General features: G+C 44.0%; 1 protein-coding gene across 1 annotated transcript in view; it reads left to right on the top strand.

Moving 5' to 3' along the window:
• inppl1a (inositol polyphosphate phosphatase-like 1a) overlaps nucleotides 1-12,709 on the top strand; it is a 235,795-nt gene extending 223,086 nt beyond the window's left edge. Inside the window, exons 27-28 of the mRNA XM_087988454.1 lie at nucleotides 5,076-5,212; nucleotides 9,040-12,709. Of these exons, the coding sequence (XP_087844580.1) occupies nucleotides 5,076-5,212; nucleotides 9,040-9,133 (231 nt within the window). The 3' untranslated portion in view covers nucleotides 9,134-12,709. The remainder of the gene's footprint in view (nucleotides 1-5,075; nucleotides 5,213-9,039) is intronic.
• Nucleotides 12,710-13,127: the final 418 nt, after the last annotated feature.

The following is a 13,127-nucleotide window of genomic DNA, read 5'->3' as shown; positions in this document are numbered from 1 at the left end:
TAATCCTCAACTCCCTTTTCCTGCCTTTTCCTCAACTCTTGATTCCCTTACTGATTAAAACTCTATCTATCTCAGCCTTGAATATACTTAATGACACAGCTTCAACAGAGCTCCACAGTAAAGAATTCCACAGATTGGCTCCCATCTGTGAAGAAATTCCTCCTCATTTCTGTCTTAAATGTATGACCTCTTATTCTAAGATTATGTCTGCTGGTCCAAGACTCTCTTCCACAGGAGCAAACAACTCTATTTCTGTGTCTCCCCTGTTAAGTCTTCTAAAAATTTTACATGTTTCAATGAGGTCACCTCTCAGTCTTTTAAATTCTAATAAGTACAGTTCCAACCTACTCAATCTCTTCCCATAAAACAGTCTCTCTGGACCCGGGATCAGCCGAGTGAACCTTCTCTGGACTGCCTCCAATGCCAGTCTATCTTTCCTTAGATTAGGGCTCAAAGCTGTTCACAGTATTCCAAACATAGACTGACTAGTGCCTTGTATAGTGTTAGCAAGGTCTCCCTATTTTTATGCTCCATTCCCTTTGAAATGAAGGCCAACATTAGATTTGCTTTCCCTACTTTCTACTGAACTTGGATGCTGGTGCTCCCTCATTCCTCTCTTCTGTAACTTTCTGTAGTCTTTCTCTATTTAAGTAATGATCGCGTTCTTGGTTCGCCCTGCCAAAGTATATAACCTCGCATTTTGCCTCATTATATTTCCATCTTCCAAGTTTTTGCTGATTTGCTTAACCTTTTTTATATCCCTCTGCAAACTGTCATCCTCAGGCGAAAGTGGGTACTACAGTTGCTGGAGATTAGTCAAGATTGGAATGGTGGTGGAAAAGCACAGCAGGTCAGCCAGCCTCTCAGGGAATGTTCAAATTGTCATCCTCACCGATTGTCTTCCCACTATTTTTTGTCATCTGCAACCTTGGTGAAGGTACATAGGAAGAAATGAATAAATTTGTAGAATTTTAGTTCTATTCATTCATGGGATGTTGGTGCATTGGCTGGGCCAGCATTTTTTGCTTATCCCTATTGTCTTTGTGGTGATCGTGAGTTGCTTCTTGAAACGCTGAAGACCATTTAGCGTTGTTGGACCCTTGGATTTTGGCACAGCGAGACTGAGGGAATGGTGATATGGTGAATGGCTTGGAGGGAGACTTGCAGGGCTTGGCAGGTCCTGCTTCGAGCAGAATTTTGGCAGGTTATAAAAGTCCAAGAAATAGTTAATGGTTTTCAGGCTGTGGGAAAGGTTTATCATAGAGATGCCCGAAATCAGTGTTACAACCCTTGCTTTTCATAGTAAATGTTAATGTTCAAGACTTTGGACTAGGCAGCACAATTTCAAAAATTGCTAATCATGCCAAACATGGAAGCACTGAATATGTTGAGGAAGATAATGCAGAACTTCAAAAGGATGTAGACATGGCAAGCGACAGGAAATATTCATGCTGCACAAATGCAAGGCAATGATCATTCTCGAACAAGTGAGAATCTAACCTTTCCTTCTCAACATTTGCGAGCATAAGAGGTACAAGTTAGTAATTTTGCAGATGACACCAAAATTGGAGGTGTAGTGGACAGCGAGGAGGGTGACTTCAGATTACAACAGGATCTGGACTAGATGGGCCAATGGGCTCAGAAGTGGCAGATGGAGTTTAATTCAGATAAATGCGAGTTGCTGCATTTTGGAAAAGCAAATCTTAGCAGGACTTATACACTTAATGGTGAGGTCCTAGGGAGTGTTGCTGAACAAAGAGACCTTGGAGTGCAGGTTCATAGCTCCTTGAAAGTGGAGTCGCAGGTAGATAGGATAGTGAAGAAAGTGTTTGGTATGCTTTCCTTTTTTGGTCAGAGTATTGAGTACAGGGATTGGGCGGTCATGTTGCGGCTGTACAGGACATTGGTTAGGCCACTATTGGAATGTTGTGTGCAATTCTGGTCTCCTTCCTATCGGAAAGATGTTGTGAAACTTGAAAGGGTTCAGAAAAGATTTACAAGGATGTTGCCAGGGTTGGAGGATCTGAGCTACAGGGAGAGAGGCTGAACAGGCTGGGGATGTTTTCCCTGGAGCATCGGAGGCTGAGGGGTGACCTTATAGAGGTTTACAAAATTGAGGGGCATGGATAGGATAAATAGACAAAGTCTTTTCCCTTGGGTCGGGGAGTTCAGAACTAGAGGGCATAGGTTTCGGGTGAGAGGGGAAAGATATAAAAGAGACCTAAGAGGCAACTTTCTCACACACAGGGTGGTACGTGTATGGAATGAGCTGCCAGAGGATGTGGTGGAGGCTAGTACAATTGGAACATTTAAGAGGCATTTGGATGGATATATGAATAGGAAGGGTTTGGAGGGATATGGGCTGGGTGCTGGCAGTGGGACGAGATTGGGTTGGGACATCTTGTCGGCATGGACGAATTGGACCGAAGGGTCTGTTTTCATGCTGTACATCTCTGACTCTATTCAGTGGCACAACTGTTGCTGAATCCCCCACTATCAACATCCTGGGGGTGACCAGGATGGAGTAGCCACATAAATACTGTGGTTACAAGGGCAGGTCAGACACTAGAATTCCTGCCGTAACTCAGTCCTGACTCCCCAAATCTTGTCCACCACCTCAAAGCACACAGCTGCTATCACATAGAAGAACAAAAGCAGCTTGATTTGTTCATGGGGGTATCATTGGCAAAGTCAGCATTTGTTGCTTGTCCTTAATTGTTGGAGTTAACTAGTTTGATGATTAGAATCAACCACATTGCCTTGAAGCCACGTGGATTTGGAAGGTGCTATCTTAGCCTCGGTGAATTTCTGCAATGCATCCTGGTAGATGGTACACACTGCTGCTATTGAGCATCAGTGGTGGAGGGAGTGGATGTTTGTCACATGTCAACCAAACCAAGTAGAGATTACAGATATCCTCACCTAAAGGAGAGGATTATAACAATCAATGGTCACCATTAGTTCACCTCTTTATTACAGAGTTTGTTGAATTCAGATTTCATTATCTGCCATGTTGGAATTTGAACCCATGCCCCCAGAGCATTGGCCTGAGGTTCTGGATTGATAGTCCAATGACATTTCACTATGCCACTACCCCTCTGTTGCATGGGACATCGTCACCTGCAAGATCCTCTCCAAGTCACTCACCAATACTGTTCCTAGGTCAAAATGTTGAACTGCCTCTAATGGCACTTGTCGACTCACACCAAATGGACTGCAATTCAAGAAGGCAGCTCACCACCACGTTTACAAGAGCATCTAATGATGACAGTAAATAGTGGCTCATCACGAAGCCTATACACTATGAATATTTATTTTAAAAATTAGCTCCTATAGTTAATAAAGCATGCATCAACACGGCTATCGCTACTTGAGGGAGTAGCTTTTGAGGTGATGGATGCTTTGGTAATTATCTTCTGTAATTCTGTAGATTGGGAAAGGTTCCTATTGTTTGGAAACTAGTCCCACTACTGTCATCCCACTACTTAAGGGAGGAAGGAGGAGAGTGCAGCACTACAATCATGTTGTTTTGATATTAGCAAAAATTTTGAAATCTATTTTAGTGGATGTGATAATTGGATATTTTGGAATACAGAGGAACCTCGATTATGCGAATAAGATGGGTAGGCATTATTTCATTCAGATAATTGATTATTTGATTAATTGATTTGCTCTGGGGCTTGGAGTTTTCTGTCAAGTCCGTTCCCCGTTCAGGAGACTAGGCAGCAGCACACTGCGCTGACCCCCCCCACCCGTCTGCCCCCACCCTCTCCCCTTGTCCACCCACACGCTCACGACCCAACCCTGTCCAACACCGCACCCCATCCAACCCCAACCCCATCCAACACCGACCTCTCTGGGTCGGCCGGACAGGACACCAACAACAAGACAGCTGCTGCCACCGCCTTTTTGGGGGTGGGGGGGGTGTGTCTTCAAATATCGTGTGTGCGTGCAACCACATAGATGCCCACAGAGACATGCACACACGCTCCTACCATCTGACTGCAACTATTTCACAGGTTCCACCTTTGCCCTGTACAGGACAATGTTGGAGAAATTATCTGGGGAAGGTGGGGGGGCGGTTTAGGCTACACCCCTGTGTAGAACTCCGGGGAGAGAGAGGGCGAGAGGTCAGTCATTTGGAGACGGTACCAGGACTGTTCTCGGCTGCATTTCAGTAAGCCGAGTTCACTTTTAATCACTGTAAACAAACAACCCGATCAGTGTTGGAAACACATCTTTGTAATGTTTCTATCGGGAACTTGAGATCTCCTTCGGATAATCCAATATTCGGATAATCGACGTTCCTCAGTAAATGCTAAAATTAGTAGATTTGGATTAATGAGAGGGAAATTATGTTTGACAAGCTTGGCATTTCCTGAGTTCTTTGTCGCAGAGCCAGTGGACATGGTGTATCTGAATTTTCTGAAATATTTTGATATGGTTTCACAGGAGAGTAGTAAATGAAATGAAAATGCATTCGCTTGGGGGGATTGTATTTGTTTTGGCTAAGAGTCGGTCAACATGAGAAGAAAGGATAGGCTGCTGCACCTCTTCTCTCAAAAATCTTTAAAATTATAAACTGATTTATCTGGAGCAGATGCAGAGTGTGTTACCATTTAATAGAGGACAGTAAAACTAGAAGCCATCCAGATAAGATGGTCACCAAAACATCAAGTAGGAGATTCAGGAGAAATCTCTTTATGTAAAGCGTAGTGAAAATATGTAACTTGCCCATTGGAGTAAATGAAGTGAGCAGTGTAGATCCATTTAAGGAAAATCTGGCGAAACACAGAATGAAGAGGAGAGCAGAGGATAGTAGAAGCACTGGAGAAGGCTTGGGTGGAGTATGAACACTGCTGTGGACTGTTTGGCCAAATGCCCTATTTGTGTGCCATATATCCCACATCATTCTATTTAAATCTTCGTCAAAAATATGGACCATATCAGTGGACATTCCCCTGCTCATGTGTCTTGAGATTTGTAACAGAGGCGGTCAGTGGCTTCGCATCTCAGATCACCGATCAGTTTCATCATTTAACTTGTGTGATAACTTGTCTGTTTTCTCCATGTAGTCATCGTGTCAAGCGAGCAGCACCAGCTCCAGCCTGTCCCACGACTCCAGTATAGGTAACTGGTTACGTCGCCTAGGTTTGGAGAGATATGAAGATGGGCTGATCCATAATGGCTGGGATGATTTAGAGTTTCTGAGGTAGGTGCCTGCACAATTGGAATGGTCCTGTTCATTTCCGTTTGTTCCTACCAGCAAAGCTGTAGAGTTATCGAAGGGCATGTGCCTTCCCATCATGAGGCGGGCAGCCCACAGGGAAATAGATTAGTGGGGGAGAGTATACAGATCCATTTCATTTCAGTTTCCTTTCTCTATCAGACTGATATTCTGACACACCAGGGCAAGACATAGTGAGAGTCAACAAGAACAAAGAAAGTTTACAGCCCAGGAACAGGCCCTTCGGCCCTCCAAGCCTGAACCGATCCAAATGTACTGTCTAAACCAGTCGGTCAATTCCTAAGCATCTGTCTCCCTCTGCTCCCCACCTACTCGTGCATCTGTCCAGATGCATCTTAAATGAATCTATCGTGCCTGTCTCTACCACCTCTGCAGGCAACATGTTCCAAAATGCCCACCAACCTCTGTGTGAAGTACTTGCCATGTGTATCCCCCTTAAATTTTTCACCTCTCGCCTTGAAAGCATGACCTCTCGTTATTGAATCCTTCACCCTGGGAAAAAGCTTGTCTCTATCCACCCTGTCTATACCCTTCATGATTTTGTAAACCTCAATCAGGTCCCCCCCTTAATCTCCTTTTTTCTAATGAAAATAAACCCAACCTACTCAACCTCTCTTCATAGCTAGCACCTTCCATACCAGGCAACAGCCTCGTAAACCTTCGCTGCACCCTCTCCAAAGCGTTCACATCCTTTTGGTAATGTTGAGACCAGAACTGTACACAGTATTCTAAGTGCGGCCGAACCAAAGTCTTGTACAATTTTAACATGACCTGCCAGCTCTTATACTCAAGACCCCGTCCAATGAAGGCAAGCATACCAAATGCCTTCTTGACCACTCTATCCACCTGTGCAGCAAACTTCAGAGTAAAATGGACCTGGACTCCCAAATCTCTCTGCCCATCAACTTTTCCCAAGGCTCTTCCATTCATTGTATAACTCGCTCTAGAATTAGTCTTGCCTAAATGCATCATCTCACATTTGTCTGGATTGAAAACCATCTACCACTTTTCCGCCTAACTCTCCAGTCTATCTATATCCTCTATATTCTCTGACAGTCCCTTATGCTTTCTGCTACTCCACCAATCTTCGCGCCATCTGCAAACTTGATGATCATACCAACAGTGCCCTCTTCCAGATCATTTATGTATATTACAAACAACAGTGGCCCCAACACTGACCCCTGTGGAATACCACTGGTCACCTTTCTCCATTTTGAGAAACTCCCTTCAACTACTGCTCTCTGTCTCCTGTTGCTCAACCAGTTCTTTAACCACCTCGCTAGAACATCCTGCATACCATGTGACTTCATTTTCTCCATTAGTCTACCATGAGCCTGATCAAATGCCTTACCAAAGTCCATGTATATGACATCAACAGCCCTTCCTTCATCTATCAACTTGGTCACTTCCTCAAGGAACTCTCTTAAGTTGGTATGGCATGATCTCCCCCACACAAAACCATGTTGCCTATCACTGATAAGCCCATTCTTTTCTAAATATAAATAGATCCTATCCCTCAGTACCTTCTCCAGCAACTTTCCCACCACTGACGTCAGGCTCACTGGTCTGTAGTTACCTGGAATATCCCTACTACCCTTCTTGTACAGGGGGACAATATGAGCAACCCTCCAGTCCTCCAGCACCTCACCTGTATTTAAGGATACCATAAAGATATCTGTCAGGGCGCCAGCTATTTCCTCTCTCTCCTCCCTCAGTAACCTGGGATAGATCCCATCTGGTCCTGGGGATTTGTCCACCTTAATAACTTCTAGCCTACCCAACGCATCATCCCTACTTGTGTCAACATGATCCATACTAATCAAACTTCAATCTCTAATCTCAACATTCATCATGTTCCTCTCCTCAATGAACACTGAAGCAGAGTGATCTTTCAGAATCTCATTCATTTGCTCAGGTTCGACACACAGCCTTCCTTCGTTGTCCTTTAGTGGACCAATCCTTTCTCTAGTTACCCGCTTGCATCTTATATAAGAATAAAATGCTTTGGGATTCTCCTTAATTCTGCTAGCTAAAGCTGTTTCATGACCCCTTTTTGCCCGCTTGATTCCTCGTTTCAGACGTGTCCTACTCTTCCGATATTCCTCCAGGGCCTGTTCTGTTCTTAGCTGCCTAGACCTTATGTATGCTTCCTTTTTCCTCTTGGCTAGTCGTACAATTTCTCCTGTCATCCACAGTTCACAAATCTTGCCCTTCCTATCCTTTGCCTTCAACAGGACATGCCTATCCTGCACTATCTTTAACCTATCTTTGAAAGCCTTCCTCATCTCAAATGTGGACTTCCCTTCAAATAGCTGTGTCCAATCCACATTTCCGAGCTCCTGCCTAATTTTGATATAATTGGCCTTGGCCCAATTTAGTACTGTTCCCTGAGGACCACTCTGTTCTTTATCTACGAGTATTCTAAAACTTACAGACTTGTCACTGTTCCCAAAGAAATCCCCCACTGCAACTTCTACCAACTGTCCTGGCTCGTTCCCCAGTACCAGGTCCAAAATGACCCCTTCCCTTGTTGGACTATTGACATACTGCTCTAGGAAACTCTCCTAGACGCTTCTTACAAATTCTACCCCATCCAGACCTCTGGCGCTAAGTGTATCCCAGTCAATGTTGGTAAAATTAAAATCTCCCATCATCATTACCCTATTGCCTCTACATCTTTCCATAATCTGTTTACCTATTTCTACTTCTACCTGACGCTCTGTGTTTGGAGGCCTGTAATACAACCCCAACAATGTAACTGCACCCTTCTTATTTCTCAGCTCCACCCATAATGCCTCACTTCCCAAGATCTCCATAGTGTCCTCCTTTAGCACAACCGTCATATCGTCCCTGACCAGCAATCCAACTCCGCCCCCCCCTTTACTTTACTCCCTGTCCTGTCGGAAGCGTCTATATCATCATGTCCTTCCTTCAACCAAGTCTCTGTGATTGCAACGTCATATTCCCAGGCACCAATCCAAGCCCTAAGTTCATCTGTCTTACACACTATACTCCTTGCATTAAAGTAGATGCATTTCAGTTGTTTTGTGCTCACCTGCTCTCTGCCTATTCTTCCCTTTATTCGTGCTATCTTCATAATTCTTACAGTCTGCAGTCTCCACCTCACTGCCTACTTGTTTTCTCTTCTGGTTCCCAGCCCCCTGCCACATTAGTTTAAAACCTCACAAACATCAGTAGCAAAAACTCCCCCAAGGACATTGGTTCCAGTCTCGTTCAGATGTAGACCGTCCATTTTGTAATAGTCCCACCTTCCCCAGAACCCATCCCAATGTCCAACAAATCTGAACCCCTCCCTCCTACACCATCTCTCAAGCCACGTGTTCATCCTGCCTATTTTTTCATCTCTACATTGGCTAGCACGTGGCACTGGTAGTAATCCTGAGATCACTACCTTTGAGGTCCTCCTCTTTAACTTCTCTCCTAGCTCCCTGAATTCTTCTTTCAGGACCTCATCTCGTTTTCTACTTATATCGTTGGTGCCTATATGCAACTCCATCCCCCCCTTTACTTCCCTCCCTGTCCTATCTGAAGCGTCTGTATCCTGGAACATTTAGTTGCCAATCATCATGCCCTTCCTTCAACTAAGTCTCTGTGATTGCAATAACGTCATACTCCCAGGCACCAATCCAAGCCGTCCCCTTTTAGAATGCTCTGCAGTCGATCGGTAACATCCCTGACCTGGGCAATGAAGGGAAATATTAATAACTGAGGAAATGGAAAATCTCAAGCTGACTCTTGTTCCGGTTCTTTTTCTTTTGATCCTTCACCAGTGACATAACCAAGGACGACTTGGATGAGGCTGGAGTGACGGATCCTGTTCACCAGAACATTCTCCTGGAGAGTTTACAGCAAGTTGGAAAATAGTCTGTTGGGATTTTGTTGTTTTCTTCATTGTAAACAAAAAAGTGCCTTAGGAAGACTTTTTCAAAATGTTGATAGACAGTAGCTCTGAAACTCAAGCAATATTGAAAAAAGGAAAATGTAAACCCAACTGACCTGTCCAGATGAGGAAGGTGCTTACTGTCCTTAGCAACGTTTGGATGATAGAATACAGAGGCTGCGACCTCTTCCTCACTCTTCTGTTCTTTCACTCCTGTCTCCACACTGTTGAGAGTCTTCGTCCTTACAAGCAGTGCAGTGAGATGCATTTTGTTTCATTCCATGTGGAAGTATTAAGTTAAATCCGTTTCCATCGTGTTCATCACAGTAAAGAAATGCAGTGGCATGGATCACACAGAAACCAGCGGGTCCTGTTGATGGGGCTTCTGTAGTTCTGGTTGATAGATGGGCAGTGCTGACTCCTTTCACTGTGCACTGTTTGCTTTATTTTCAAGCACATCCTCTGGCTTAAATTGCATTGGGGTCACCTGCCCAGGAAAGGAGGGGGAATGTTGTCTTCAGAAATTGTCTTCCTGTGCCTCAGAAAGCGCATGATTCCATTCTGGGGCCAGGAGGGTGAGATGCTGCTGACCATCCATTGGTATTGTATCCATGCTGGAATTGAGGAAAGAAAGGTAAGGTGTGACGGTGTGTATGCAGTATGGATATCTGAGAAGTTAGGATCTGAATCTTAAGTGTTTCTGAAAATGGGGCCAATTTGTTCTGATTCTAGTCAAATGGATCCCATTCAGTATTTTGCAGAGTGGTAGTGGGTGAGTGAGAGAGAGAGAGAGAGAGAGAAAGAGAAAGACTGGTCAAAGGGTGTATGAAAAATTGAGTTAAGCATGTGCAGCTGTTTCAGCTGTTTGCTTTCAACACACTAAAGGGAAAATCACCTCTGCCCTGCAGTGAGGACTGGACAGGATGAAGTTCAGCTTCTGCTCTGCCAGAGGTAGAAGGAAATGTTCTTCTTTTCTTCAAATTATTTATTTTCCCTTGTGATTATATTCTCACCATCCTGCAGAGGGAGTGAAGGTAGGCAGCAATCTGTTCACTAGCTCAAATTAAACAACCTGCAAGTGATCACATACACCTTCACACAGCAAGTATCTTTGTGCAGCTGGTCAAAGGGGTTGCTATAAACTGCTCCAGCAGTTTATAGAAGCTCCATCTCCTGTGACTGAAGCCATAGTCTGGTGGGTGGGCGGTGAGGGAGGTAAAAAAGCCCAGGTCAGATACACCGGTTCCACTGGTGGGACTTGACATGTCTGTTGACTGGGTAAAGCAAGTTTGAAGTGTCTCAATGGTGTTTGTGGATTTGTTCTTGAAGTTAATTCTGTAATAGTGTAGAAATGACTCCTGTCTGTGCCACCACCGCCATCCCCATTGCTGTGAGGTCAGTGGTGCAAATCTGAGGAGTGACCACTCCCAGGAATCTGTGTCAGCCAGCTGCAATCTCCAAAGTCTGTGTATTTCCTCTCAGTCTGGGCCTGGCAGCGTTCCCTGCCCTGCAAGCTCCAGGCTTCTCCAGAATGCTGGTAGGAATCTGGAACTTGGCTAGAACCCATTTGCAATCACTTCACAATCCTGCAGCTGAGGCATCATCTACAACTGCAGGCAGAGGGAATGCTATTTCTGGCCAGTGAGCTTTCCCACAGGTATTTCCTTGTAACTGTTTTGTTTGGTCTGCATTTTCTTGATGGACCTGAAACCTGGAACAGCTGGTTCTGTTTCACAGTCTCGAGTTATTTTCGCTTGCTGCAAGGTCCTAGTGTCCTGCCTAGATTCTATACCGACGTCAACCAATCAAACATCACCACCTCCTTCAACGGGTAGTCCACTACACCTATGCCTCCAAACATTCAGGCCTTATTCCTAGACACCAATCACCCAGTCTAGACTGGCTCCCTCAGTATTAGTGTTGACAGTTCAACCCTTTGCATGAGACATAAAATACTGTCTGATAGGTGCGAAAGATCCCATGGAAATAATAAATGATGAGCAATTCATGTCCTCGCCAGTATTAACCAAATCCTAAACTAGATTCTGCTCGCCATTTCCTCATTATTGTCTATTGGACCTTGGGACAGTGTTTCCAATATCATAATGATGACTGCACTCCCTGATACCTCATTGGCTATAAGTGCTTTGAGACATCCTGAAGTCACAAAAGGTTCTATAGAAATACAAGTCCTTGTTTCTTTCCACCTCATTCCCTTGCTCTTACTGCCTCTCACCCATCTCTCACACTTATACAGACATTGCCAGATTAACTGAACTGCCATTAGTGACTTAAAAGGTTAAATATCGAATTCACTAGAATAACGGAAAGAAAATTTGCACTCGCTTTTGTTTTTAAGTGTGGTTTGCCTTAACATGCTATTCAACATTGATTAAGTATTGATTGGGAGATTGGTACAGAGTTGTGAAAAGTGATTTTACAGCGACTGGGAACTCTTGTATCAGAGATCAAGCTGTTTCCTGAGGGTGTGGTTTAACAGCTTTACTTGCAGCACACCAATTCTGTGCAAGTGCCTTTACTGAGACGCATTCAGTCCCTGGCGACTTAGTCATCCATGAATGAATGTCTCTCGTCCCTGTATGGTTTGAGGTAATTTCATTAAACGTATCATTCTGCTGAGCTTCATCTCACGCACAAGTTTCTCAAATCGCAGCTGACCAAACACTGGACAATGCACTGAAGTTCAGGCAATAGGCAGCCATTCAGCCCCTTGGGCTTGCTCCAGCATTGGCAGACCTGCAATTTCATCTGTCCACCATGACTCCAAGTCCCTCAATACCCTGTCACAGCAAAGATCTATCTATCGCGTGCTCGAAAGTTCCAGATGTTTCCTCGTTGTGGGCAAAAGGAGAGGGATCCAGATTTTCACTGATCTGTCGAGAAAACAAAGTAGGAAGGATTTTCAACACTCCAAGTTGGGGGACTGATCTATTTGCACTCTTGGCTTGTTGTTTTGTTCTATACTGTCCATTGTTGAGAATATAGTGTCACTTATTCTGTGCTGGACGTTGTGTCATCCGGAGGTGCTGAGCCCAACTCAATGTAGGAACCTTATTGTGTTTCTTCTTCAACCTTTCTCCAAATATATATTTTCAAAATGAAAAAAAGTCCTCAACTTTTTTAGAATAATTATGCAATAATGTGTGTGAACTGCCAGAAGCCAAGAGCTTGTTTGTCTTTCGTTTACTCTTCTTTATTTTTTTTCCGTTTTAATGTATTGTAACTACGGCTAATTGGAGGAGTTTGTGAAGTTGCTTTTATCTGTGATATTTAATGCAATTATGCCAAGTTATTTTTGTGGTGCCTTCCCTGTTTGCTCCGTCCCCACCTAGTCAGTCCTTGCTGTAATGTGTGTTGGTGATTAGCACTGAATTCCTGTTTAGCTGTAGCACAGTGATGACAAGAACAGCAAGAGCAAACGACAAGGATACCCACGCGTGTGTGTGCGCCTGTGTTCCTTTCATTTAAGATTTTGTATTTTTAATGATTTAATTATGTCTGTACAAAACTGTTTAAAACTAAAGTTCTTTTTAACAATATTGAGTTTGAATGTCTTTACTTTAACTGTGATTCTGTATTGGGCATTGACTTGTGTGTACCAAGGGCATTGTCACACATACTAACGATTGCAAAACAATTGTTTCAAATCTCTGTGTGGCAACTTAAGATTTTTGGCTCAGTGGTATGATTTATAAAGCTGATGGCAGAAATTTGCAGTTATACCGAGCAGGAAAAATTGACGAGATGGACTTACCCAGCAGTGCGCCACAACCTAAATTCAAAGGAGGCTGACAAGTGATGAAGCTGCCCTGTGCACTTTTCCATGCAGGAGCATTTCTCTCTGACCCACATCTTGAACTGAATTCATTTGGAGGGATTTGATAGCACAGCCCATGTTCCAAACAGACAAATAAAATACCTGGGAACACCCTCACTCACCGTCTCTACTTGGAAATA

The sequence above is a fragment of the Chiloscyllium plagiosum genome, unplaced genomic scaffold (assembly GCF_037043375.1).
Source record: "Chiloscyllium plagiosum isolate Xiang-an unplaced genomic scaffold, Cpla_swu_hap1 HiC_scaffold_6, whole genome shotgun sequence".
Classification (NCBI taxonomy): Eukaryota; Metazoa; Chordata; class Chondrichthyes; order Orectolobiformes; family Hemiscylliidae; genus Chiloscyllium; species Chiloscyllium plagiosum.
This window is presented reverse-complemented; position numbering and strand designations above follow the sequence as displayed.